At 43.5% G+C, this 26,256-nt stretch overlaps 1 protein-coding gene across 1 annotated transcript in view; it reads left to right on the top strand.

Annotated features, from left to right (window-relative positions):
• Nucleotides 1-26,256, top strand: part of osbpl10a (oxysterol binding protein-like 10a) — a 69,639-nt gene that overhangs the window by 18,867 nt on the left and 24,516 nt on the right. The window contains exons 3-7 of the mRNA XM_073483021.1: nt 1,580-1,659; nt 3,724-3,792; nt 9,063-9,260; nt 17,656-17,896; nt 22,536-22,666. Of these exons, the coding sequence (XP_073339122.1) occupies nt 1,580-1,659; nt 3,724-3,792; nt 9,063-9,260; nt 17,656-17,896; nt 22,536-22,666 (719 nt within the window). The remainder of the gene's footprint in view (nt 1-1,579; nt 1,660-3,723; nt 3,793-9,062; nt 9,261-17,655; nt 17,897-22,535; nt 22,667-26,256) is intronic.

Raw genomic sequence — 26,256 nt, forward strand, 5'->3', positions numbered from 1 at the left:
AGGACGTCTTTCAGAAGGTGACAGGATCAAACGAGCGGGTGGTTAAATAATCGTCCTCAGTCATACGCAGCCATCTTCACCCTTTGATCAAGTGTTATATAAAATATTAAACACTCACACCTTTTCACTGAGGGTTAGAAGAAATGAACGATACCGGTCTTGTGTGTACAGTAAAAACGAAGCTACAGTTAGCAACCACTTATCTTAGCTAAGATTAGCACCTTTAATGTTTTTAACGTGCGTCAATCCGTTGTTGCCAGTTTGTCTTTGTGCCTTTTTGACTCATGTCTGCCTTTTGAATTTTTTGTTAAGCTCCACTTTAAAACCTTGAAACTACAAGAGCTGGTCTCTGGAGCGGCTGCAGCTAAATAAAAAATAAAGCATCACTCGAACACCCACCACCGGCCCTGAACGCTGCACGTATGTGTGGGTTTGTGTGTCTGCCTCCTTCACTGTCGGTTCAGACTGGTTGAACCTGATCTTATGATGTTGCCGCTAAAAATATTTGTATTAACACGGACCTGTAGTTTTTGTTTTGTTCAGACAAGGGTCATGAACCCAGAGCTGCGACATGTAGTGGATAAGTCATCTAATCGTTTATTTATCACTCAAGAACGGCTGTTAGTCGCTTGTTTTTGTCCTCAGCTTGAGGATTAATTGGTGAATATTTAAAAAAAAGTGTATATGTAAAAGGTATAAACAGCCTTAAACGAGTCTAAGACTTGCTCCTCCCTACTCCAAACAAATAGGAGGCACCGTATTACCAGAGCAACTGCTAACTGCTACTAACAGTTAGCTCAGTTAGCCCTGCAGCTAGCAGTCTGGACAGGTGGTATTATGAGAAAGGATGGGTCGGTGCTAGCGGTTAGTATGCTAACTTCAGTAGATATCTCTGCAACACAATACAAAGGCTTTAGTGACATGATTTCTTCACATTTTTTCATAACTTTAGTTAATTTTTTAACCTTTTTCAGCTTTAATTCTTGCGTATTGCACCTTTTTAAGGCCTGAATTGTCTTCTGAAACCTTCCCTGCATTTCCCAGGAATAGTCAAATTTACTAAATCTTTAGTCAAAAACTCGGATCAGCCAATAAAATACCCACTTTTTAAATATATGTATTACCAGTTTAACTCCTCTCATGTTGCTAAAACTCCTGAATTGTCCTCAGTGTCCTCAGTAATTATGGTAATTCAGCGCTTTGCTCTTCTAACTTCATCCCTTGTGTTGTGGGAACAGTCCTGAAACACTACAACAGCGATGATTTATTAAATAATCTTCTCACAAAGAGACTCAGACTTTAAAAAATCCTCCTGTCACTACTGGTGTCTTGTTCCTCCAGCTGATGTTTAATTCTCTAATAATTTAAGAGTTCATCCGTGGAAACAGAAGCTGTAGTCGAATAATAAGAATTAAATGTCGAACATTAGCGGATGTGAAGACACTTTAAGGGCAGATGGCTTTTCTTATAACTGCGTATTGACCCGCCTGTGAACTCCTGTGAGGATTTATTGGTGTCTTGTGTGTAAAAGGAAAGTGAAGGCTTGTAATTTTATTAACTCATCTTTGTGTCTTTGTAGCCTCCGACGCCAAGGAGCAGCAGTTTTGGATCAGTCAGCTCCAAGCGTGTGCCAGACGCCACTCCGACAGCAGTGCCAAGGTAACACACACACACACATAGACACACACACAGAGTAACAGAGTTGTAAACATGACTTTAGTCCAAGCTATTGGCATATGTTCATGCGGGAAGAGAAGTGAGCGGAAAAAGCCTCGACATTTCCCCTGAGATTCCCGTCTCCGGTTATAGATGCGACAGTTTCTCGTCTCAGTAAACTCAGGTCAGGCTCATGAGTTCGATAGGTTGCCAGTCTTGTGCACAAGAGCAGCTGAAGACCCCTCAAACGACAAATACGCAACAGGAAATAACAGTTGCTGTATCTAATGTCAGACTGTGGATGTTCCAGTTACTCAGATGAACGAACTTTAACGAAGGCGAAACAAACTGAAACAGATGGTCAGAGAGGCAGCGGCGGCGGCGCTGAGTCACCTCACTTGGGGGATTTTTTTGGTCTCGATTCACCAAACGCATCAACATTTCTTTCATGTGTGAGGTTTCTTTCATTTTCTGACTCCCTCCTCATTAACGCAGAGTGAGCTGGTCCACAGTCGCAGACCCCAAATGTCAAATAAATGCCGTGTTTCTACAGTCATGCTTCCTAATCAATTAAATCTGTGTATCTGTGTATGAAACAACTGCATACATTAGATAGAGAAGTGAGTGGATACGTTATTAGATGAGGAAAGAGTAGTTTTATACAGTCTGTGTGAGCGATGGACGAAGACAGAGCTGCCACAGTGAGCTGCAGGGCGACAGGCTGCACACTTTCAACTTCTCAGTGAGGTAACTAACTCTTCTCTCTGTGCCCTGCTGATCGTGGACTCTGTGTGTCGTCTGCAACATGAAACCAGACAACAGAAGCTCACAGGATGATCGACAAAAGGCCAATTATTGTCTGACTTCTTCATACAAATGACATAATGTTTGTTTTGCTGCTACAGGCACACTTGCGAACATCGAGATCTGAAAGATGGGCAGGATTTTGTTTGCCTGGTGGTCTTTTCGCCTGAAAACTTTCAAGTTTTGAGTTTCAAAGACTTTGTTGACTTTAAAAGAGTGAAAGTAACAAAACAAACTGCATTTTTTAATGTTAGATACTTATGATTTTACTTTTTAATCCTCAGTAAAGAATATAGAATAATTTTCTCCTCTGGAGACGACTGAAGTCTTTGAGATTGGCACTTAAAACAAGATGAAACAGTTCGACGAGGAACTAAATGACAATGAGCAACAATTTAAAAGATGAGAAAGTGAGGACGAGTGCGTTTAAAATAGAAATATAAGGGACAAAATGTAAAATATGACTTCCACATGTCATGTGTAGCCGTCTTATTCGTCTAACTCGAGAATATTTTTATTTATAGAAGCGATTTATGTAAATGTCGTTGCTCCTCCACATCTCTGTGGGCTCGTTTCTGAAAGATTACTGTGTCGAGTGTAGTAAATCACAGTCCCCACAAACCAATCTTTTTTTTTAATGTGGGCGTCACGGATTAATATTTGTGCATGTGCATTTTGGGGGGGGGTTAAGCGTCGGCTTCAAGGGATCAGCCGGTGTGTTTGAGTGCGCTGCATGTACCTTGGCGGGGGAGCATCCACATCCAGCCTGATACCAGCGGAGAATGAGGCTCGTTATGAAGCTCCTTCTGGAGCGACACTGCGGGTTGTGACTGTGTGGAAATCAGCAGCGCATGAAGGAGAGAAATAATCCAAACTTTATTATCTACTCTGTAAACTTTTGGTCAAACTACGTCGAAGTCGTGAAGGAGTTTCCTCTGAATGAACGAGGCTGCAGTTTGGATGCTGTTTATATGTTTTTAGCACAAACCTCGCTCTGTAAAGGTTCACGTTTGGGGTTAAATTAGCTGTTTCAATCGCAACAATCACAGCTGGATATTAACGTGAGGTCTCCTTGAAGATCAGTCTTGAACTCTGGTCACTGGCTTGCCATCCTTCTCGCCTTTAATCTGTAACCTTCTAGATTATGTTATGTTGTTTGATGCTCGTCATGTTCACTCATCAGACCGTTCAGCGCCATCGTCACGCTTCTTCCCCCCAATTTAATCCGGCTGTGTTTCATTAGTGCGTCTGTTTTGGTTTCAGGTGAGGAAGTTGAAAGGCTCCGATGAACACTTGAGTGTGGAAAGAGCAGGAGGAGGCCAGGAGGTGCTGGTGAGTTATAACACAAACACAAACACACACATCCCAGAGCTTCTGAGGCCGAGTCCATACAGCACACGGGTGTTTTAACTTTGCCAGGGTGTAAAGGTCCGTTTTCATTAACCTTAAACGCTGTTTACGTGCCGAAAAAGCTTTGTTACGCGTCAACAGGGCCTGAGATGCACCTCCACAAAGTTTCACCTCCAAACATCAGAAAAGGACGAGGACAACTCTTTTTCGCTCTGAATGCTCCTCCGTCATGTGTCTTTTTTAACAACTAAACACTGCGGCCTCATTATACCGCCGACTCGCTTTTATCAACACGTTGCTCCTCAGCTCTTCAAATGGCTGCACAGCTGGAGCGAGGGGGGGAAAGTCCAATTACTCTGCTCAGCCGTGATGAGAGAAGCAATCAAAAGATGAGAGAAAATTGGATAAGCAAGGAAAAGTGGACGAGAAGAAGAAGACAGTCTATCTCTCTTTTTTTTCCATCCTGCCCTGCGGAGCTGAGCGGGCGTTTTGTTCCTGTTGGTTGGCTGCCGGGCAGCAGCTGTTATTACTGTACCCACTGCTGAGGTCTAATCCTTCCCTGAGCTGCACTGTCTGCCTCTCAGATCGTTATCGCAGCCGTGCCGCCGCCGCCGCCGAGGCAGCCAGCGGTGGAGGCTCGGCCACATCTCTGATAACGGACCTCTTTAGCAGAAACGGTGAAGCAGGATTGATTTATTATAACAAATTTAAAAAAAAGCATGGGTTCATTTTCTTTGACACATTTTATTTTAACTCCAGAGTGGTTTTCATTTCCACCACCTGCCTTGTTGATAATTTGCCAGAACTAAGAAGAACATAATCCCTTCAAAGGTGACGAGCCGAGGGAGAGAATAATTTTATCCACTTTATGGGGAGGTAGTTTATCTGCCGCCACATTAACAGTGTCAGACAGCTCCACGTTCAATGAAGGAACGAGTCAATGTTCTGATCTCTCCGGCTCTCTGTAGGTGATCCCTACAGTCGATACTCCGGTCGCCGCTTTCAGAGTCTAACTTTAGTCGTCCTGTGATCAGAGTTTTCAGTTTCAGTAAGTTTTTAGCCTAAAATGGTTCTTTCCTAATTTACATTTTGTTCCATATCCTTTATTTGTTTCCACCCAGCCGTTTACCAGTTACACTGCTTTCATTTAGAGTTTAGCCAGTTTAGATGTACTTTTTTTGTTTTATCTTTTTAAAGGTGGGTTCAAATTACAAATTATTTTCCTTATATTATGTTATCTTAATATCTTATAATTAATATCTAATATCTAAAGTGGTTGGGACGTTAACGTTAGCTAGTGTTAGCAAATTAACGTTGAGTGGCTGAATATCAAAAACACCTCTAAAAAAAATCACAAAACATACAATGTAAGCATTGATTCATATTTTCTTTTCAACCCCTCTCCCTGCATTAAAGTGTTGTTTAAAAGGCTTCTCTAAATTTCTCAGGCGTGTAATGGATGTATATAAACTCTCCCTTACAGAGGACATGACCTCAGTCTTGTTAGCATGGTGCAAACCGCTGTGGGTACTGAGTCAGGAGCTAGTGAAGGAGGGAAGCTGAATCCACACACACACACACACACACACACACACACACACACACACACACACACACACACACACACACACACACACAGGAAGGTTACTAAGAGTCAAACTGTGGACTTTGATTTGGTAATGTTGTTTACTTAGTGCTTGACTGAAGATAGACTGTGTGTGTGTGTGTGTGTGTGTGTGTGTGTGTGTCCTGTCTGCTGCTGCTTGTGTCTGTAATTTGTGTAGTTTGTAATTTCATGCTCAAAGTTCCTGTGTTTCAGTATTTAAAGCTATTTTCAAACCCTCTAACTAAGGTTATTACTGAATAGCTAATTGTGTGTAATTAGCGTGGTTCCCTGTACTGTGGAGAATGACAGGTCAGCAGCTGACCGTTGGACCGTCCACCCACGCTGCCTCACACGGAGGCCAAATCCGCCCACGGTCGAGCGACAGCTGAGCACCTGTGAAGCAGTAGGCGTCAGGACTTTTTCCTTTTTAACCCCCTGAGCTGAGTCTGCCAGGCACATCCTGCCTTTTATGTGAGATTTAATTAGATTTTTTTATTTGGATTCTGCAGAAAAGTATCACAGCTGCAGTGTGAGTCTCCTCTGGTGTCTGTATCGCTTTCTTACTTTATCAAAGTGGGAATATTGTACAAGAAAAAAGATCACCTTACCACCAGGTGTTATAACAGGCCTCGGTAGATTAGTGTTATTATTGCCAGGCTCCGGTCTTTTCCACACGAGGTCAGTAAAAGCCTCTGTGTGCTGCAGTAAATAAAGGTCTTCGAACAATCGAATAATCGTTGAATAGTTCCCGATGACTATTGAATAGCATTTTTGATTGACATGCCCACCCCTACTGTAAATCGCCTCCATACCATAGCTCCAAGTCTACCCGAGTTACTTGCTAACGGCAGCTAGTCGCTACAGCAAAGAGTATAATGAGCAGTTTTGGAGCTATCTTTGAATTCTGGCCATTTCTTAAGAGTTATATCTTTAATTGTACTTTTCTATGTGTTTGTGTGGAGGCTGATGGTGACCCCAACGTAAAGCTGAAAGTCAAATACCAGATATCTGCACATCTTAAGGCCTCTAAAAAATCATTTAAATAAAACAACAAGAGAAAGAAAACTGCACACAGCTCATATCCTGCAGTCACAACTAGATATCGATTCATTTCAAGGGGGTTAGCACGAAAACTAATGAGAAACTCTTCCCCGTGTGGCGCGTATCGACCCTTTTGCTACATCAGAAAAGGGTTTGTTCACGTAAGATCCGAGGCATCACGACCCCGATGCTCCTCACACCTGTGATAGTCGATACTTTCCCGCATCACCCCCTCCTCCTCCTCTCGAATCATCTCGATCTGACATCTTCTTTCCGTTCCGCTTCGTCGAAACGCTCGGGGGCTTTTTGTGCCAGTTTTTTTTCCGAGCACACAAAACCTCAGCGTGTCTCCTCTGTGTTCCCACTCCTGAAATGCTGTTCCTTTTTCTGCTTACTCACAGCTCGTGGCTTAGCTTTTTGCACACAATACAACAGTGTTCTCTCTCCTGTAAGCTGATTATGTTCTGCTAAAATGATTACACAAGAACCCTACCCACTATTACTCCCTCTGTTTAGGGTTTGGATGCATCTAATCATGAGGAAAAAGTTCCCTTTTGTACAAATGTTGTGTTTTTCGTGCAGTTTTGACCTTGAAAAACGACCAAACGGAGCCAAATAATGACAGCAATAGCAATTATCCCCTAATCATGCAATTATTCCCATCGTAGGTCTGATTTCCTGGTGTTACCACATAGAGAAAGGCCGGTTGTTTCCCCTCTCGGTAAGCGGTGTTGTCTGTTTGATCTATTTTATTTTCACTGCTGCAGTTACCAGACCGCTGTGCTCTTCTGGTGGATAAATCTCTGGTGCCTTGTCTCCCCGCGTCGCCGTAAACTAGTGCAGAGTAAAGGCAGAAGTGAGAGATACCGTTCTGACATCGCTGCCCGTGTGAGCGCAGAGGTCGGCGAACTGAAGAGACAAGAGTCACAGAGGGGAAGCGGAGGAGGCATCAAAATGAAGAACGCGATGTGACTTTAGCTTCGGCTGCAGAGAAGTGAAAAACACAACAACAAAAGGGACGATGGGCTTTTTATTAGACCCAGTCCAACTTCTCTTTCGGTTCACAAGCCTGGTGGTGGCACCTGCTGTCTGTGTCGGTCAGTTAAAACTGTCAGGATGGACAGACAATAATCCTCTAGACATTTGTAGGTATAGTTTTATCTTAGATCATTTAGATTTTTCTCTTTTCTATTATCTCTAACCCTGAACAAGTGGTTCTTTATTGATCACTTGATAAAAATAATAATAATTAGTTTTCCTAAATACTTTGAGCACAAAAACACAATGACGCACTCATCCATAAACCTACAGGTGAGGTAAATTAATTTTAATAGCTTAATTAAATGATAATCCATTAAAATTTGTAGTAATTGTGGCTTTTTTTCACTGTTTCATGAACGACTGTGAGGTTGATGAGCTCATGCAGACAGAAAAAAAGAGGCTGCTCTCTGTTTCTGTAATTTTATTGTGTTGCTGTGATTGAGATATTTGTGTGTGTCTGTTTGGTAATATCCTCTTGACGTCTGAGACACAAGGAAGTCAATAAATGGAGACTAAAACTGAGCCTTGTGTATTTGGCTAACTGGAAAAAAATGCAGATATGCTAACCTCTGACTAGTTTTTTGTTTACGCAACATTTCCAGGCTATAGTGCTATCTAATTTTAATAACTTTGAGTAAGTCACTCATGTAATGTTAGTAAAATGAGGAAAAACGTGTTAGCCTCAACTTTACTGACTTACGTGTTTGGCTAATGTTAGCTAGCACTATTATCGACTTGAAAATAAGAAAAGGTTTTCGAAAGACTGAACTACATTATCTGCCGTATGCTAGTTGGACCACATTACTATTTTCTTACTAACAGTCGGCCAAAACTGACAATTGAGTGTCTTATTAGAGCGCTAACATCTTGGGTTAGCCAAAGCGTGGTTAGGCTACTGGAGACTTAGCCTACATTAGCCTAAAGTCAAGTAAATAAATGAATATAAAGAACATGGAACTGAGCATGTATAACTGAAAAACAGCAGATTTCTCCTCTGATTAGCTAAAAGCTAACGCTAGTTCTTTGTTTTCACTAAATGTACACGCTGTCAGTGCTATTCTTTCAAGCCTTGGTAGCAGAAAAACCAAATAGCCTCAGCTTTACTGGCTTTCAGGTTTGGCTAATGTTCGTTAGCATTATCTTTAGCGTTTCTATCACCTCGAAAAGATGAAAGATGGCTAATGTCAGCTAGCATTATCATTAGCCGAAAGCCAAACCTGAGCGAAGGCATACTCTCTGAAGCTCTTTCTACATTATCTGCCCTATCTTACTAGTTTATTTACATTAATTTAACATTATAGTAGCGTGATTAACTAGTGAAACTAAGTTTAAACATGTTCTTGCTAACAATTAGCCTCAACTGACATTTAACCGGCATAATTTGATGAATTCATACGTCTTATTCTGCTTATGCTGAAGAAGTAAAGACAGTTGAAGTGCAGGAAACCTAAATAAAAAGGAGTGCACGTCCTTCCCTCACATTATCACATCACATTTTAAATTCCCACACACAACTCTCTCTCTCTCCCTTTCTGTGTCATCCCCTCCTTCCTCCCCCCCTCAGGGCTCCTCATCCTCTGGTCGGACCCGTAGCTTCTCCCTCCTCCCTCACCTAACCCCATCTTCATCCCCGGGCTCTCAGAGGCACCTGAGCCACGCGGCCTCGCCCAGCAACATCGTCACCATCACCCACCACAAATCTCCGGCTGCGGCTCGGCGGGCCAGGAGTCAGTACCCGGGACGGCTGCTGGAGGTCAAAGAGGTGGGTGTCACGGCCGCGGAGACGTTATGAAAGCTTCACCCGGAGACGTGAAGCTCGAAGCAGACGAGTTGGATGTATGTTGTTGCACTTTTGGTCCAGTTTTCATAGCTTTGGTGTGTTTTGTTGTTTCATGCATTTCTTTAGGTTAAATACTAATTGGTATTTTAACAAAATGCATCATTTCACATCAGCGTTTAGCTTTTTAGTCGTCATTATCAGATGTTCTTCTCAGCTAGACTTCCTAAACAGTGAGGAGGTTTGTTTAAATCCTCTATAACTGTGTGCTTGTTGGATGTTGCTGCATTTCCCGGATCCCAAAGCAATTAAACTCGGATCAATGGACAAAATAAGACCGACGCTAAGCTGGAATAAACTGGATTTATCTGGATATCTCTTCTCCATCGAGAAACGTTGCCCTCTCAGATGTCAGCAGCTGCAGCGTGTATTATACGCGGCCTCTGTCTTCTCACTGATCTCAGGTGGGACGCTGGTGCAGTGAGTTCAGCAGATATTTCAGGCTTGACACTCGACTGCAGCGTGCTCGGTCTTTTCCCTGTAAGTTCAGCTTCGTTGGCATTTTTACGGTATATATCAATACTGATTAACACGGCCGGTGACGGAGGAGAAGAGCCGATGGAGAGAAGATAAACAGCGAGCGTGGAACATCTCATATTCCCGACCGTGTCGTCCTGCTCATCCCCTGAACGTTTACGTTTAAATAGTTTTTACATTTGCAGCCACGTCCTGAGTTAACCACGAATCCCGCCACTTGAGTTTTTCCAATCAGTTTTTTTTTTGATTCAGCTTGAAGTTGAAGTCCTCATTAATTCTCCGCGCCTTCAGTCACCGGACCTGTCGGTTCTGGTTACATCTCCACACACTCGACACAGTCGGTCGCTGCTTATCTGTCTGCAGAGGGACGGCGTTCGTCCCCCGTCTTCTTCTTCCTAACAGCCTGTCTGCAAGTTGATTTTTTGAAGTGATTAATTGCAGGAGATTAGGCCTGAAGCTGGGGAAAATGATGAAGACGTGATGAAGACGTGACTGACAGGAGCGTTAGCTGCAGCATTTTTTTTTTTGGTTTTACAGATGAAATGTGCGTCTGGCCGCTGAATTATGTAGATAAGATGATTTAGCAGATTGGGAGGGAGGAAGGAAACACGGACGAGGAGAGACGAGAGGCTTTCTAAATGTAAAACGCTCGTGACCTGTTCGGACAGAGGAGGGAAATAGAAGATGACAGGGGAAGAGGTGAAGTCGGCCGTCGTGGAAAATGTTGTTTTATCCCCACAAAAATACTCGTGCGTCTTCGTCTCCGCACCGCATGCCGTAACTTACTGAGGAAGTAGGGGAATCCTCCTTCTTGAAGTTTTAAGAGTTGTTAATCCTCTGAAGAGTCACAGACTCGGTGTGATGAGTCAGATCTCTTAAATAACATGCGGCATGGAGAGAAGACCAAAGCGTAATCCTCCCAGCAGACTCTCGGGATTGTTTGGACTTTCTACACCGTCATGTAACAACAATGCTGTCAAATACTGATCACGTCCTCCTCAGAAACAATGGCCCTCGTACTGACGTCCTCACAGAGGATCAGACGGACGTCACCAGATCTATACAGAGATTACTACAAACAAAACAAAACGTAATTCCTCGTCTGAATCAGTGACTGTTTGGGTCTACGACGGCTCGCAACCAAGCACACAGGTCCAAAAACATTCAAACGACTGTCTTTTTGTCTGATTAAAGGTCGGCTAAGACGCAGACAACATCACGAACGAGACAAACGCACGTTAGCATCCCGCAGACAAGAAACACCACCGCCAAGGAGGGAGTAAAGTTCAGGTTCTGATCTCAAATCAGGTGACGGGAAGCAGGAACCAGATTCCTCTGAAGCTAAAAAGGAAAATGAATCGCACATCACAGAGGGCCTTGTTTCCTCCCGTCTGCAGAGAGAAACACAAGGCACAGAGGCGTGTTTGTTTTGCCTAACGATCACAACCATCTGCTCGGTATTTACTCAGACTGTCCCCGGATCACTGGAGGAGACAGACTCTGCTCCTGAGAGGTGAGAAATCATCCTCCACTCACACCCGTCGCTCGCTGCTCTCTTTCTGTCACAGAGTGAATCACTTAGGCTGAGAAGATATTCTCAGACGCACAGCGGGGCTCCTCTGAACGGGGAATTTAACAACTTGAAGCCAGCCAGGTCTCCAACGAGCGAGACGCAATGAAAAGAGAGATTTCTGCATGAAATAACGACGCTCTTGCTAAAAGTGGCGTCAGGATGACGAGCAGAGGAACGTTGGAGGATCAGATAGTCGACGGGTGAAAGACCGTCGACTCATCGCCGCAACCTTCACAAGAGCAGCAAGGTCGAACAGCTACACGAGAAAAGTAGAAGCTTCTGGGTAATTAGTGCTGAAGCAGTTTATCAAGAGACACAAAATGTCTTTTATCCAGCAAGAATGCCAAATATTCCCTCGTTCCTGCTTCTCAAATGTGAGGATTTGCTGCTTTTTGTCTGGTTTTTTTGCAGATCTGTCGACGTTCAGACTGTTTTTTGACTGTTTGGCAAAAAAAACAAGTAATAAAAGTAGGAGCGCTGTCCACATCATACGATATATCATCTATACATCATCTTTTACGCTGTTGTTGTCACTACAGCATGTCGATAAGAAATTTTGGACGCAGCCAGCGGCGGAGTTTTGGCTAACGCTAGTAAAAAAAGCTAAGATAACGTCAACCAAGACAGTGAAAAAGGCCCGTTTATCTCCAACAACAACTTCTCCAACCGGCTGATTAATAACAGAAAGATGTGGATGCCTCGTCGTTCACGTGGGACGGCTCGGTTCTCCGGCTGAAGCTCTGTATCTTTGAGATATATCTGATGTTTGACCAGGTGTCTCCTCAGGTCAGACGTGTCGCCCTGATTTAGAGACTCGATGCAGGGGTGACGTCCGGCTCTCTCTATACTCCAGCCCCACTGCCGTCATGTAGCTTCTATCTCCATCCCTCTCTTCACCATCACTGTACTCCCTCAGCCTCCGTCCACCTTCCCTCCCTCCTCGTTGTTCTCCCTCCTTCCTTCATCACAGGCTCGTAAACTTGTCTGACAGGTCGGAGGACGCTGGAGTCGACTGTAAAGGAGTCTTCCTGCGCAGTGATTTACGCACCACTGTACGCAGCAGAGAGCAGAGAGCTGCCGCCTGCTGATTATCGGAGGATTTACGGCGAAGCAGCAGCGTCGAGGGGTGTCGCGTTGTACGTCTCGTATACTCTCTGGTCACGAGCGCTGATGATATTCGTAAACATCACACGACACGCTTCCCACACACAGCTACAGATGTATACGACTTTTTTCCAAACACTCGTGGAGGGAAAGTGGTCTTTGCAGCTCGGTGACTCTCCACATGATCTGCCTCCTCGGCTCTGCTCTGTTGATCCACGTCTCGCCAGCACTCACTGAACCATCGCCACACACCAGGCAGGAGGACTGGAGCGTTGTGTGAGCCCAGCAGCCGATTAAATTCAAAAACTTCACGCCAAAAGTTTATAACACAGACAAACTGTGTCTCCAAGCCAGGTGTGGTGCACCTTTGGACTATAACACAAGCAGCTGCACCCGGTGAAAGTCCGGTGAAGTTTTGTAGTCCACGAAACATTTCTGGAGCTTCGCAGCAAAACAGCGTCTTACACAACAACTGAAAGAAAACATAAAGTGGCCTTTAAAGGGGAACACAATATCATACTGTTTACATGTGGCGGACCCTGCCACCTTTCTACCTTCAAACAGTGTTCTGGGACCTTATTTTCCTCTGAGAGCAGCTTGTTTATTAAGTTATGGAAAAGATCAACATTTCTAATTAATATTGTAAATATTCAAATTCTGAGTTTGAATTTCCTCTTTAAACTACACAGTTCCCCTTTTTTAATCCAGAACAACTGTAGCTGCTGAGCTAAAAGTATTAGCGACTGAAGTGGGTGCACAAGCTTTTCAAATCAATTTGGGATCTCGGGGCTTCCAGAGACTTGGATTACTTTTTCTACCCCAAATCCCCGTCTACTTCAGTCGTTAAGCAGAAGGCTGCAACACTTTTAAGCTCCAGAAATGTTTTGACGACACGACTTCACTCGACTTTTGATTCATGGAACAGACAAAGACTGAATTTTCATTTTTGGGTGAACTTATCCTTTGAATTTGGGTTTAAGTACCTCGAATGAAGTCCATTTTAGTCCATTTTTGTTCAGTTTAAGTCAGATACATCTTAATTTTAAAAAAGATTCCTCACTGGTCATTATAACCTGGATGTTGACATGAACGTCTACATGTTGACGTGTCCACGGGCAAGATACTGAACCCCACATTGCTCCTGGTGGCTCTTCGATCAGAGTGCGTATTAATAGTTATGACTCCTGATGAGCAGGTGGCACCTTCACCTCTGCCACTAGTGCGTAAGTGTGTGTGTGTGTGTGAAGGGGTGAATGCTGTGGTGTTGTAAATCTCTAAGAGACTAGAAAAACACTCGATAAACTAAATGTTTGAACCTGGTTATTACAGAAACGTCCACGTCTCATGAAGGAGGCTTCACTCTGCAACAAAACATTTTTACAAGATAACAAATCGGACTCTGACATCTCCGAGCAGTTAGCGTTTAAGCACCGGTATATCGAGGAGGTCTGGGGCTGAATGTCCTGGCCGTCGTCACGCTGTCACCTCCCATCCATCTGTCCATCCATGCATGCACATCTGTCTTTCCTCTGAACGTGTGACGCTGGGAGTCAGACCACATTACCGTCTGTCCTCAGCCAGCTTGTCACGGCTGATGTGAACTCATCAAACGCCTCGACTCGCAGTGCAGCAGCACCGCTGGGCACTTAGACTGCTGCAGCAGGGCTGGATCGCCGGGGTTAGGCTATTTCTGGAAGCATCGCTGGTCTGTTGGCTCCAGAGAGCTGTGTGTGTGGGTGTGTGTGTGTGCGTGTGTGTGTGGCGGGGGGGAGCTGCCATTACTGTAAGCCCACTGACTTAGCTTTGTAGAGGTCTGCTGCTATTCTGTGTTCCCTTTACGCTCGTGTCTAACAGTGTAATCTGCTTATAAACCAAACAAAGAAACATCAGCTGTGTTCACATACAGAGAGCAACAGCTTATGTACTGTATGTGTGTATACAAAAACCTTTTATTAGCTAGTTTGTGTTGGAATATAAGGAGGAAGAGTGTTTGAATGTGTCTTTATGTGTGTGTGTATGATGAATGATGGCTCTGGGACCTTGTTGGTGACCCCTGTCGCCCACATGAGGTCAGGTTGTATTTACGTTCACCTGCTGACAGTTTTATAACAAGGACCCTTTATGAGGTTGTGTGTATGTGTGTAGTGTGTGTTTATGTCTTTATTCAGTCAGACGTTCTTAGAGATAATACCTTTTTATAGTTGGCTGTTGGATCTTACTGACCTCATGCTTGGTTTTCTCCTTTTTTCCCCTTTAAATTACAAATTAATGTCTTTGTCTTGTGTTATTTATCTCTGAGTGTTGTTTTTGAACATGGTGATGACCAAATTACTGTGATGTTGCGCTACAACAACAGTCAATTCCTGGTAGGTGGTTGATCTGCAGGACAGAGACATGCAAAATCATCATTTTGCTGTGCTTATCTCCCATGATCTCATGATAGAGTTACATCTCAGACTCCCACGACAAGGTGAGGGTTAGTATTAAGTTGGGTTAGGATTGAGGCCGTTGCCCCTTTTTAAAAATAAACAAATTACTGACTGATTACTAGTGCGCTACAGACGCAGTTATAATTCTTGTTACAGGTTCATGTTGCAGGATATCTACTGTACGTAAAGATGAGTGATGTTGGCAGTATGTGACCTTCTGTACTGTAAAGCAACACCCCAACCAAAATGTGTTCATTTAGTATAAAACATTCTTCCTGTAGCCTCAACAGGTGGTTGTAAAAAGTACTTCACAAAAACTAGTTCACAGCAGACACGGCGGCTCAGCTCAGCCGGCTGTTATTTTAGCTGGTAAAGCTGCACAGTTATTCAAAATATAGTTGAAACTGTAATATGGCCGAGTGCATATCCAAATCTCAAGATGCTGCATTTTTTTAATAAAAAGGTAAATGTGATAAACTGCATCATAATGAAGTGCTGTCGTGCTGCGGACCCCAACGAACGTCACGTCGTGATGCAAAAAGGATCATTTTCATTAATCTGTCAAAATAATCTCAATATTGTACAACAATTCTTCACATTTTTTATAATATTATAATTTTTAGCATGTTGCGCAGCTCTATCAGCTAACATTGGTTAATCACAGATTAAGAGAAAATGATGGCATTATTTTTTGACTGTCGAGCATCTTGGTCGCAAATCATATCATTGTTTGATTGTTTAAAACTCTCAAGTATCCTTTAATTGTCTCAAAAGTCCAGTATTGGTAATGCTGTACTGTAAGTTTGTTTATTTATTTATTTATAAGTTTTCATGAGAAGAAAGCTGTCAGAACATCTCTAGAAACTTCTGCAGCATGATTCACTTCTCTGCCGTCATGTTTTCACATAAATGTCTACAATGAATCTCGCTCGCTCGCTCGTCATTACAGAGTCGTTTAGTCTCACCATTGTGTGGACGTGGTTTTCAATTTAGTAAGCCACCGTGAGAAATAGGCATACATCTGTTAATCATGATATCTTGATATAATCCATAACATAGAAAGACAGTTAATGATAATATCCAGCTGTTCATGACCTCTATGTTCATTATAAAGTGGGACACATCTTTCTTGAGGGCTTTAACTGTAAAACTGAATGAAACAGCAAGTCGTGATTTTTTTTTTTGAAGGGCGCAGTGAAAAATGATCTGGTATCAGCATGCTGAACACTGAGAATCTATTTATAACGAGCACAGGAGACAAAAATTTGAGCTGCATCTGCCTGAGGAATTCACCACCGACCCAAGTAAATAGCTGAATAATTGGAAGAGCGCTGTGCTTTAAAAAAAACCCACTCCTTTACGTGAATGTCTATGCTACACATAACCTGCCGCAACAGCTCTCGGTGAGCTCTGTGCAGCGACGCAGGGAGACCAGATGTGCTATTGAAGTGCGTGCAGAGGACGAGTGTGTGAAGCCATACAATATTAATGAATACAACATTTCCAGGCTGATAAACAACCCAGATTCATTAGCCCCGAGAGGGGTTTATTACCCGCCGGCTAGCAGCGACGTCTTCTTTTTGTGATACATTTAGACTCTTGATAGGTGACTCACACAGAAATAAGTCTCAGTAAGAAATGTTGTAGAAGCACAGGGGAGAAGTTTTCTTGTTTGAAGAGTTTCTGTTTCGGCTCGGAGCAGATAGTCGTGTGGATCAGTCGCTGCTTATAGTCGAGACGGAGGTGACACCTCCAGAATTAATGTCGAGGTGTATCACCTCCTACGCGCTGGTAAGAAAGTAGAGATGTATGAGTCAGTGGAAGATACGGTGTCTCATTTGTTTCTACCATGTGAGCATCACGGTCTTGGTTGGCGTTGATGGACGTCATCGATCAGTACAACCTCTAAATCTGATTTCCTCACATTCAACATTTAGATTGAGGTGTTATTATCAACAACCAGCCTTAAAATGCCCAGTAATGACAATTATGAGAGTTTCTTCCTCAGTGATTTCAAGTTTTCTATGGATTTGATGACACATTTTATCACTAATGAGGTCTGCAGTTCATGAGTCAGGAGAGAAAACAGACATTTAGGGATGAAGCTGGAGTTATTTTCTGCTCCCTGACTTTACTGCCCCATCTGTGGCTCTCAGCTCCAGGCACAATCTTTCCTACTGAGATCATAAATATTTAAAAGCAGCCTCAGATCTGTAGCATCGTTATCGAAAGAGGCCCAAATACTGTGATTAGCTGGGCAGTAGTTTTTTAGCAAACTTATCTCTTAAGAGGAGTAAATGGTTGCAGTTGTTGGGGACTATTTTCATCTGCCGGATAATACACATTTATGATGACAGTTCACATGTTTGTTGTGATAAAGGAACATTTACAGGCCTGTGGTGTAGAGAGGAGTAACTTTTAATAATCTTTTCCCAGGATTAAGAACAAGGGAATGAGAAAAATATAACATGCCACCAGCCTTCAAAGGCAAATACATGTAAATACCCACTAAAGCTTTGTTCCTTACAGTGCATAACTAAAATCAGACATGGAGATAAAATCGCAAACATCAGGAAAGAGTAATAGGAGGATTTAAGGTATTTAAATCCAGCACATTTGAATGTAAAAGGACTGTAAGTATGTTTTTAATGTTGCATTGTGGGCTCAGATATTAAAAAAAATCTGTTCTCGGTTGACCTTTTTATTTTAAAAGCTTTACATCACGTCTTTCTCGCAGGTGATGTCCCAAGCAGAGGGCCAACAGAAGAACCTGGTCCAGTCCATCGACTCTCTCCCCACCAGAGGCCCTCTCTCCTGTCTGGACCAGGACCTGCTGCTGCTCAAAGCCACGTCGGCCGCCACACTCAGCTGCCTGGGAGAGTGCCTGAACATCCTCCAACAGACCCAGAGCCACGGCCAGGCGCCGCCTCAGTCCCAGACCTCTGAGCACAATCACTCTGCTCACAGAGCCCCCTCCGGTGAGTCTGCCCTGGGCCCCATTCCAGTGCTGCTACTGGAGCCCCCGACCCCTCCATCTCCCCCACCCCTCTTGTCTTTCCAGTCCCCTCCTCCAGAGCCCAGCACCAGCGGCAAGGTCCAGCTGGGGCAGCTGGACTGCGGCTCCTGTCCGTGCCTGATGGCCACCATGAACTTCAATGTTTGTAGTAAATGCTGTTGAATGTTGCATTTGTTTGTTCAATTGTTTTATTTTTTGTTCCATAGTAGTTGTTAGCGTTCTGTGTTGTTTTTCATTCATTATTGTGTCTCTTCAATGTCGTCGACTGCATTGAAATGCCAATAGTCTCACAAAATGGTGGCGAAGTACAAGCTTGAATGTGAAGTGTGTATGAACATGAATGTATTGTCAGTCTTGTTTACAGAGTCCCTAGAAAGCATTGCAGATTGTCTTCCAACATGCATGTGTGAGAAAAAAAAGAAAAATAAATCAGGGTTTATGTGTGAATGAGTAAACCTAAATATACTATGCATTTATAAATCTCCTCAAAGGGTTTAAGTCTTTGCCAAAGGAATCCACACTGTGTGCCAAGTCGCTATGGATCCAATAAAGTTGTTTCAATTTAAACCATTTGCAGCCTGAGGGTGGTTCTATTGGCTTAACACCAAGGAGAAGGATCAGGGATCGGTTCCTAAAGGTGGAAGGTAGACCCCAAACACAGGACAGAGATAGATGTTAAGATAATGTAATCGTGTAATCCTTTTTTTTCCCAGGAACAGAGGGAACAACAGCAAAAATCTCTCCAGAAAAGGGGGAGATGATTTAAAGTAATGCTTTGATACACTGAAAAGTACCAAACACTCGCTGCCTGTAGGCTTGAAAGGTGCGGAAGATGGCAGATTAAGTCGGTTTGGATTCACAGCAGTTACACTTGATCCCACTGGCAACTCAAAAAATGTGCCTGTAGAGATTTTTCTCAAACTCTTGAAGCACAATCTACTTGTCGCTGTTCTTGACCTGTTATGATGCTAAATGGCTAATAAAGCACTAAAATGTGCTACTTCGACTCGCCGGCAAAACAAGAAAGAAGTGGATTATGCTGCAGTAGTTGTTTGGAAAGTTTCTGTGGATGTTTTTTTTTTTGTTCTTTCAGGGTAATGACCTTAATAACTGAATTACAGATATAAGCAGTAGAAAGGTGCGAGGTGCCTCGGCTCATACTAAAATTGCCCTCGCTTTCTGTCTGAACACACCTTTAGATGATGAGCTCGAACTGAACTCAGCGTAGCACCGCCGCTCCTTGAGGTGGTTCAAGAATCTGATTTGAATGATTGAGATGCCTCCCATCCAACTGGGAGGAGAACCTGGTGCCGACCCAGGTGATACCGAAGGGACGGTATTTCCGATAAAGCTAGGGAACGCCTCGGGATCCTCCAGGAAGTGCTCGAAGACAAGGCTAGGGAGAAGGGCTACCTTGCTTAACCTTCTCCCACCATGTCTCAAACCCGAAGGGGGAAACGGATGGATGGTTCTGATGCATGTTTTTGTTGTAACTTCTCCGTCCTCATTCGAATCGATTGTAACTGCTGTGAATCCGAACTGAAGACTGCCGCCCTCTTTTAAGCCCTACAGGTGCATCTTTTTGGTGGAGTATCTAAGAGAAGTTGTGGTCCACCTCATCTTTGGGAAGGTCTTTTGGGGTCTGGGTTTTGTGTGGGTGCCAGATCCCCGCCAATCTGCCGGTCCTCACAGTTTGTTGGTCTTCTCTTTGCGCCAACAGTCACCCTACCCTGTACCTGTTCATCAGACAGGGGGTGGTGTGGAGTGGGACCACCGGGCCGCAAGTACAAACCTCTTTCCTTCCGCTGCCTGGCTGATAAGTCCTGTGGGGGATCAGCTGCTCCCCGCTTCCGGCATGTACCCCCCACAACTCAGTGAGGAGTTTTTTGTTAGGATGCTCGGTTTCGCCGAGTGATGGGTAGTGTGGCTCACCGGCATGGGCAGCATCCAGATTTGATGCAGCTGATAAAAGGAGTGGCTGGCTGGTCGGTTGGCTGGTTGAATGGTTTTGTTTCGTCCACACAGGGAAGTAACTCTTTGGCAGGAGCAAAGCATGAGGTTGGACTGAGTTTGGCTGGCACGTTAGTCCCTCCAGGCTCCTCGTACTACACAGACAAGGAACTTGAAGGATCTTTGTAAACTCCCACCAAAAACCTGCCAGTCACACACCAGACAGCATATTATCAGCTGATGTCACGGAGGATCTTTGCTGCTCGCTCTAGCTCTTTTTGGATCCCCCTTCCCTTCCACCGGCACCGCCATAAAGAGCTTGAAGCCCAACCCTCTGTCCCTATCACGCAGAACCTTTTCCTTTAAGGAAACAAAAATCCATAAAGGAAATTTACTTTGCAAACTAGTCCCCCTGCAGCTTAACATGTAGACGTAGAAAGAAAATGTAAGAAAATAAAAGGGACAAGAGGAACAGTTCTCTGAATCTGAATCAATGTCACAGCCCAGAAATGGAAGGTAAAGCCATTGGAAACATCGACTGCATGAATGTTTGTCTCTCCACTGTTTGATCTTGCGACAGCCTTTTGATTCACCTGCATGCCTCTATCCAATGGTCCGAACATCCCCCCCGCTCACTGAGTGTTTCTACTTCTGGTGCTTCACTGTGACATCTCAGAGAAAGAATCAAAAGAAATATCCGTCTTAATTTGTGTTAAGAACATGTGAGAAATCATAGTTACCAGCATGAACTACTTCCAGTAATGTCCTCCCCCCCACAACTCTATCTTGAAATAAGCTCTCGGTAACCTCTTGACCTCCAAACATCTCGAGAAATAACCTTTTCAAAAAATTCAATCTTCACTGTAGTCGTAGCTCTATCACAGCTGACTCGCCTTCGGGCAGAGCCACCCTCTTGCTCTCCACTGTGTAGGAGTCCAGTATCGTAGGAGGAGGTCCACGTTTCAGGTTCCTGTCAGTCAAACTGTCAGTTGACCAGAGCCGCGGCCCGGCCCGAGGGCTGCTTCAGCCACATTTTGACGAGACCGCCTCGCCTCAGGCTCACCAGCATGTCGACTTCTGTCAGCACAGCTTGCCTCACACTAATGGATATCAAAGAACGGGCCTCTTGGTGCATTAGACTTTTAACCCAATTTGAGTGTCGGGACTGGAGATGAGAAGGGCTCCATTTACAGTGATTTGAAATGGGATCTACTAGTGTGATCTTTATGAGAAGCTTTTAAGTGAGGAAACTTTTTTTTTGTTTTGTTTTTTTGATGGATCTGTTCATACAGGAAACACAAAATGCAATCGCCCTGCATTAAATACAGAGTTAGTGAAGCACAACGTTGGAGGGCTGTCAGAGGTGGTGACTGAATCTTGTGTCTGGTGGTGAGGAGCCTGTGTTTTACCCGACCACATTACATAAGGTTGTGACTTCTGGACCTTTAGTTCAGGCTGCAACACTTTTAAAATGAACGATTGCTTCATGTAGGGCTGAGGCAGATGATTAAAATCAGTTTCATACATTTAGATGGTACTTTTCTCAATGCAGTACTTTATAACTGAACTTTTGATTTATAGTCGTAGCTTCCAAACAATTGTAGCCATGCTAGCAGCATGTGGCTACAGAGAGCGATGCTGGTTTGTCAGTCGGTTGGTCCAAAACTAAAAACATCTCAAACACTATTGGATTGGTTGGTATGAATTTTGTACATGCGTTCATGGTTCCCAGAGGATGAAACCGACCTCCACGGACTTTTCTCAACATCTACTTGATTGATTGGCAAAAAATTTGGTCCAGACGTCCGATTAACTTTATTAATCTCCTCACTTTTCTGCCAGCGCCCCCACGAGGTTGCATTAGTGCAAACCGATTGATAGACTGATCACAGACACATTGATACTGGTGTAAATATTGTCCCATATGCACCATCATGAAAACTTTTTTTAAGCAATTTTAATGCAGAAAAAGATGCCTTTGGTAGTTTGTTATATTCCTCATGAAGTTGAGGAAACGGCACAAGCAAGAAGAAACGGTTAATGAACCCACCTACAATACTGACTGAAGTGTAATTTAAAGGGATTTTGCTAACAGCAAACGAAACAGACCATCAAGTTGAATCATTGCCTCTGACAGTCCATCCATTTTTTAAAAGCCTGCAACAACTAGACATGAAGTAGTCGAAGGTGCAGGATTAAGATTTATAATATTTCTGCAGAACACGTTATTGTTTGTGGGCCTGAGTCGAAATGAATCATCACTCTAATCATTTCTGTGTGTCTGACCTGAGACGAGAGAGTAAAACAGGCCAGGATATCACACATGAACAAATATTAAATTCAAACAGACGCTCACACACAATTTCCTGTCTAGTCTCTGTCAATCACGCACCCTTATTTCAGGACTATTCATGAGAACCTTAATATTGAACGTCAGAAATGAAAGGATGTAGAGTGTGATACAGGTTTTCTCCCCCAGTCCCTCTTTGATTCCACTTATCAACCAATTTTAACCAAAAAATCCCCAAACTGAGCATTAATACACTAAAAATAAGCAATACAAAATACATAGTAGTAAATCCCAAGTATCTCCTCCTCACTGTGGTAAACTAGCCGGCAGTCGGCTCTGACGCTGCCTTGTCATCTTTCAGATGGTGTTCCTGTGTGGACTGTACCAAAGTCGCCCTCAGGGGAACTGTTGAAGAACGGGGGTCTGACTCCTCTACGATCAGCCGAGCCCTCCCCGGCCCTCAGGAAAAGGAGTTCGTCCCATGGTGCTGAGGTGAGAAACATTTACGTCATATATTCAATTATCGCCTACTTGCTCTTTCTCCTTCCCCCTGTTGTCTCGGCCCGTTAGCGATCTGAGTTTATAGAGTCTCAGATGTAGGGCTGCACAGTTAATCCAGGAGATATTGAAACTGATATATTGTCTAACGTCTGCTGTGATTTCTAACTGGGAGAGAGAGTTTCCGGCTGTTTTTGTTGGCACTTGCCAGGTTGCAGGTGCATGCAGCTAGATGGCATTGTGTAAGCCATGGTTGCTGTGTTTTGCCTTTATTGGACAGAGAACGTAGTTAGACAGGAAACTTTGGGAGATGGAGAGAAATATGACATGCAGCAAAGGTCAGTGACTGGAATTGAAATGGGAAAATTGCATTTATATGAGTGTTAAGTATTAGTCTCCCAGATGCCCCTGAGAGCATTTCATCATGATATTTTTGCTGGATCCAATAAAGTGATGAATATTATGCATGTTTTACCAACTGCTAATGTTTTTCAATGTACATTTTAAGATTGATTTCCTGTTTTCAAGGTGGCAATTGATCAAATTTCTCAAGTACATTAGTGAATGAATTAGCGTACACTTGAACTTGCTGGTTGGAAAAAAGGCAGTTAAAAGGGACGGGCGGCGCAGTGGGCTAGCTGCTTAGAGCCGGCTAGAGAGTCTCGATTAGAGCCGGACCCTCTGGAGGAATAAACACCTGGAGTCACTTTGGATTCTGCTCCGATCCGAAACCGTTAACCGACGGGAGGAGAGCTCAGAAATTACTATTAAACTTTTGGGATTAAAAAAGTGGATTTATCTTCACTCCTGTTTATCAACCTGACTGCGGCAGCGATCCGCGGAGCTGACCTCCGTTTTTTGGGTGTTTATGTTCTGTATTGTTGATCGCTGACTGGAGCTGGAGGGGAAGTGTAGTTTACTTCATGAACGTAACGTTACAGAGAGGAGAGGGGAAAAGAAGAGCGACAACCAAAATCTCCTGTGAGGAATGAATTCACCGAGAGTTGTCCTGAACTAAACCACATGGACACACTATGCTGGTAGTTCATATGATTCATCCAAATCCAGGCAGGTTTATAATTTCATGATGTTGAGCTCCTTCTAGTCGTCAATATTACATAAAGTCCATTACACCAGTCTCCATTTTAGTTGCTGCATGGCTGAGCTAGTGTGCATTTCAGCATTTCCTCGGTGAAGTTTTGGGAAAATATGTTGGATGTATATATATATATATGTAATATATCCCTGTTGAGTTGTTTCTGCAAAGATTTGAATGTGTTTTGGAGCAGCTAGTTTATTGCTCGTTCTTGTTCAGTGCCGTGGCTGGTCAGGTTCACTTCAAATCGAATTGATATTGTTTGGTTTCAGTTTTACAAAGAAAAGATTCAGTGACTCTTTAAAAAAAGCTGGAAAAACAAGGGCACTGAGTAAAGAACTGAACTTTATTCAAGCCTCACGTCATTATCGGATCCACTTTGTTCGCTATCTGTTAATCTGACATGGAACATTAGATGAGGACAGAATAAACACACACACCCTCGGCTAATGTTAGATAAACACTGCATGAATAATACAAATAAACACGAATGTTCCTGCTGTCAATCTCGCTTCACTGTTGCTGTAAACACCATTTAACAACCAACCCTGCTGATGAAAATGTGATTCGACTCAGGCACAAACGTTCACAGATGAGGTAATGTTATCGTGTTGAGTCTAGTCTCGGTCAGCGACTTCCCTATCCAGGAAGTAGTGACAGGCGACCACATGAAGCTCACCTTTACCTTGGGTTTGAACAGTGGTGGAAACATTGATTTTAGACATTTTCATTTAGAATTGCTACATATTATATATTTAAACCATTTAAAACCACATTGTTTACCTGAAATATTCTTGGCGAACTGGACATTCGTCATTTCGTCGCTATTTGGTTGTGTTCAGGCACTAAAACTACTAGTTTAGGTTGAGGAAAACATCCTGGTTTAGGTTCAAATAGCTACTTTATTTCTTTAATATCAGTTATGAACAGACCTTTGTTACGTACATTACTGCAATTCCATTATGTTAGAAAGGTCAAAATAACTCAACGTGTCGTGGATGAAAGTCCCGTGCTTGTTTACCCTGACCCTCCATCCCTGACCTCCTCCCTACACAGCTTTATTTCGCTCTTCTGGCTTATTTATGCCCCACGTTAGATGCGGATTCAGACGGAGGCTTCATGATTTCGTCCGTGTTTCTGCATGTTTTCTGAACGCTTACAGATACGGACCAACGGTGCAGTGAAGTATTTGATGTCAAACTTTTCAAAACGCCCTTGAAGACAACAACAAAGACGATTTCAAAGCAGTGCTTGCTTTGAAATGCTCGAAAACAGATCTTAAAACGAATGAAACTGACTAAATATTTACTGTGATGGATTACCTTTATCTTTTTAAAGCTCTGTAAGTTGATTTTCTTGCTGGAGTGAAGTGATTAAAACTGACAGGCTGCTTGCAAGATAGGAAATGGTATGAAAAATCTGAATGAAAAAAAACATTCATTCATTCTTAATACTCAAACTTCCTCTGTTTGCCAGTGGACTGAAATAAATCCGTGCCGGTGATGATGTGAAGGCGACGACGTGCTTCACTCTCTTTTCATTCTCTTATGTTTGCCCTGGTTGCCCAGCGAGGGAAGCACTCAGTTTGTGAAAGTTTTGACAGAGCTGCTGTCAAATAAGTGGGTCACACAGTATAAAGCTGGAACCGAGTGGATCCCAGGAGGCGCTTGGTGAATTCTCCTGCCTGCCTCGCTGCAGAGAGGGGCTGTCTGACTGTCTGGGCCACCCTGCGTCAGCGACAGGAAATGGAGGTCAGCTGACACTGACGTAAATGTGTCTCGGTAGAGAGAGAGAGAGGGAGGGAGGGGTGGGTGAAAGTGTGAAGCTAAGAGGGCAAGACTGGCTTTGTCTTAAAGGTGCCGTATTATACTCATTATCAGGTTCATACTGGAAGGTTTTTACACGCTTTTATGTTCAAAAAACACGTTTTTCATACAGTTTGTTGCTGCAGCACCTCTATTCATGCTCTGTCTTTAAAGGATAACTCGCAGATACTAACAAACGTCCCATGGGGTCCACAGATCACACACAATAGTCGACGTAACAATGTCAGTCGTACTGCCGAGGAGCTCCGCCAGTAGGGGTTGCTATAGCAACAGGATATTCAATTAAAATCCGACTGCAGCGGTGCAAAGGTTTTTCATCTGAGCTCCATGTAAACACACGTCGTCTCCCTGTAACAGCTCTGTCACATGTATCACATTGATCTTTGCTTCTGTCATCCTATTATTCAAACATCTCACAGAATAATAGACTCGGCTGTGAATAACGAGGTGAGGATTAATGGGGCAGGTTTCATCTCTCACCTTCTCATAATTGCTTTTTTGTCAAATGTTATACTTGTCTGAGGAAACAGCCTGTTACACACTTTTCGTTGAGGCTTGTTTAAATCCAACACACGAAACAAAAGTATGGGGCGCAGGGAGGGACATTTTACCCTTGATGGGGAGCACCGAATCGGCACCCTTCCTAACCGCCGCGAGGGACT

The sequence above is a fragment of the Pagrus major genome, chromosome 16 (genome assembly GCF_040436345.1).
Source record: "Pagrus major chromosome 16, Pma_NU_1.0".
Taxonomy (NCBI): Eukaryota; Metazoa; Chordata; class Actinopteri; order Spariformes; family Sparidae; genus Pagrus; species Pagrus major.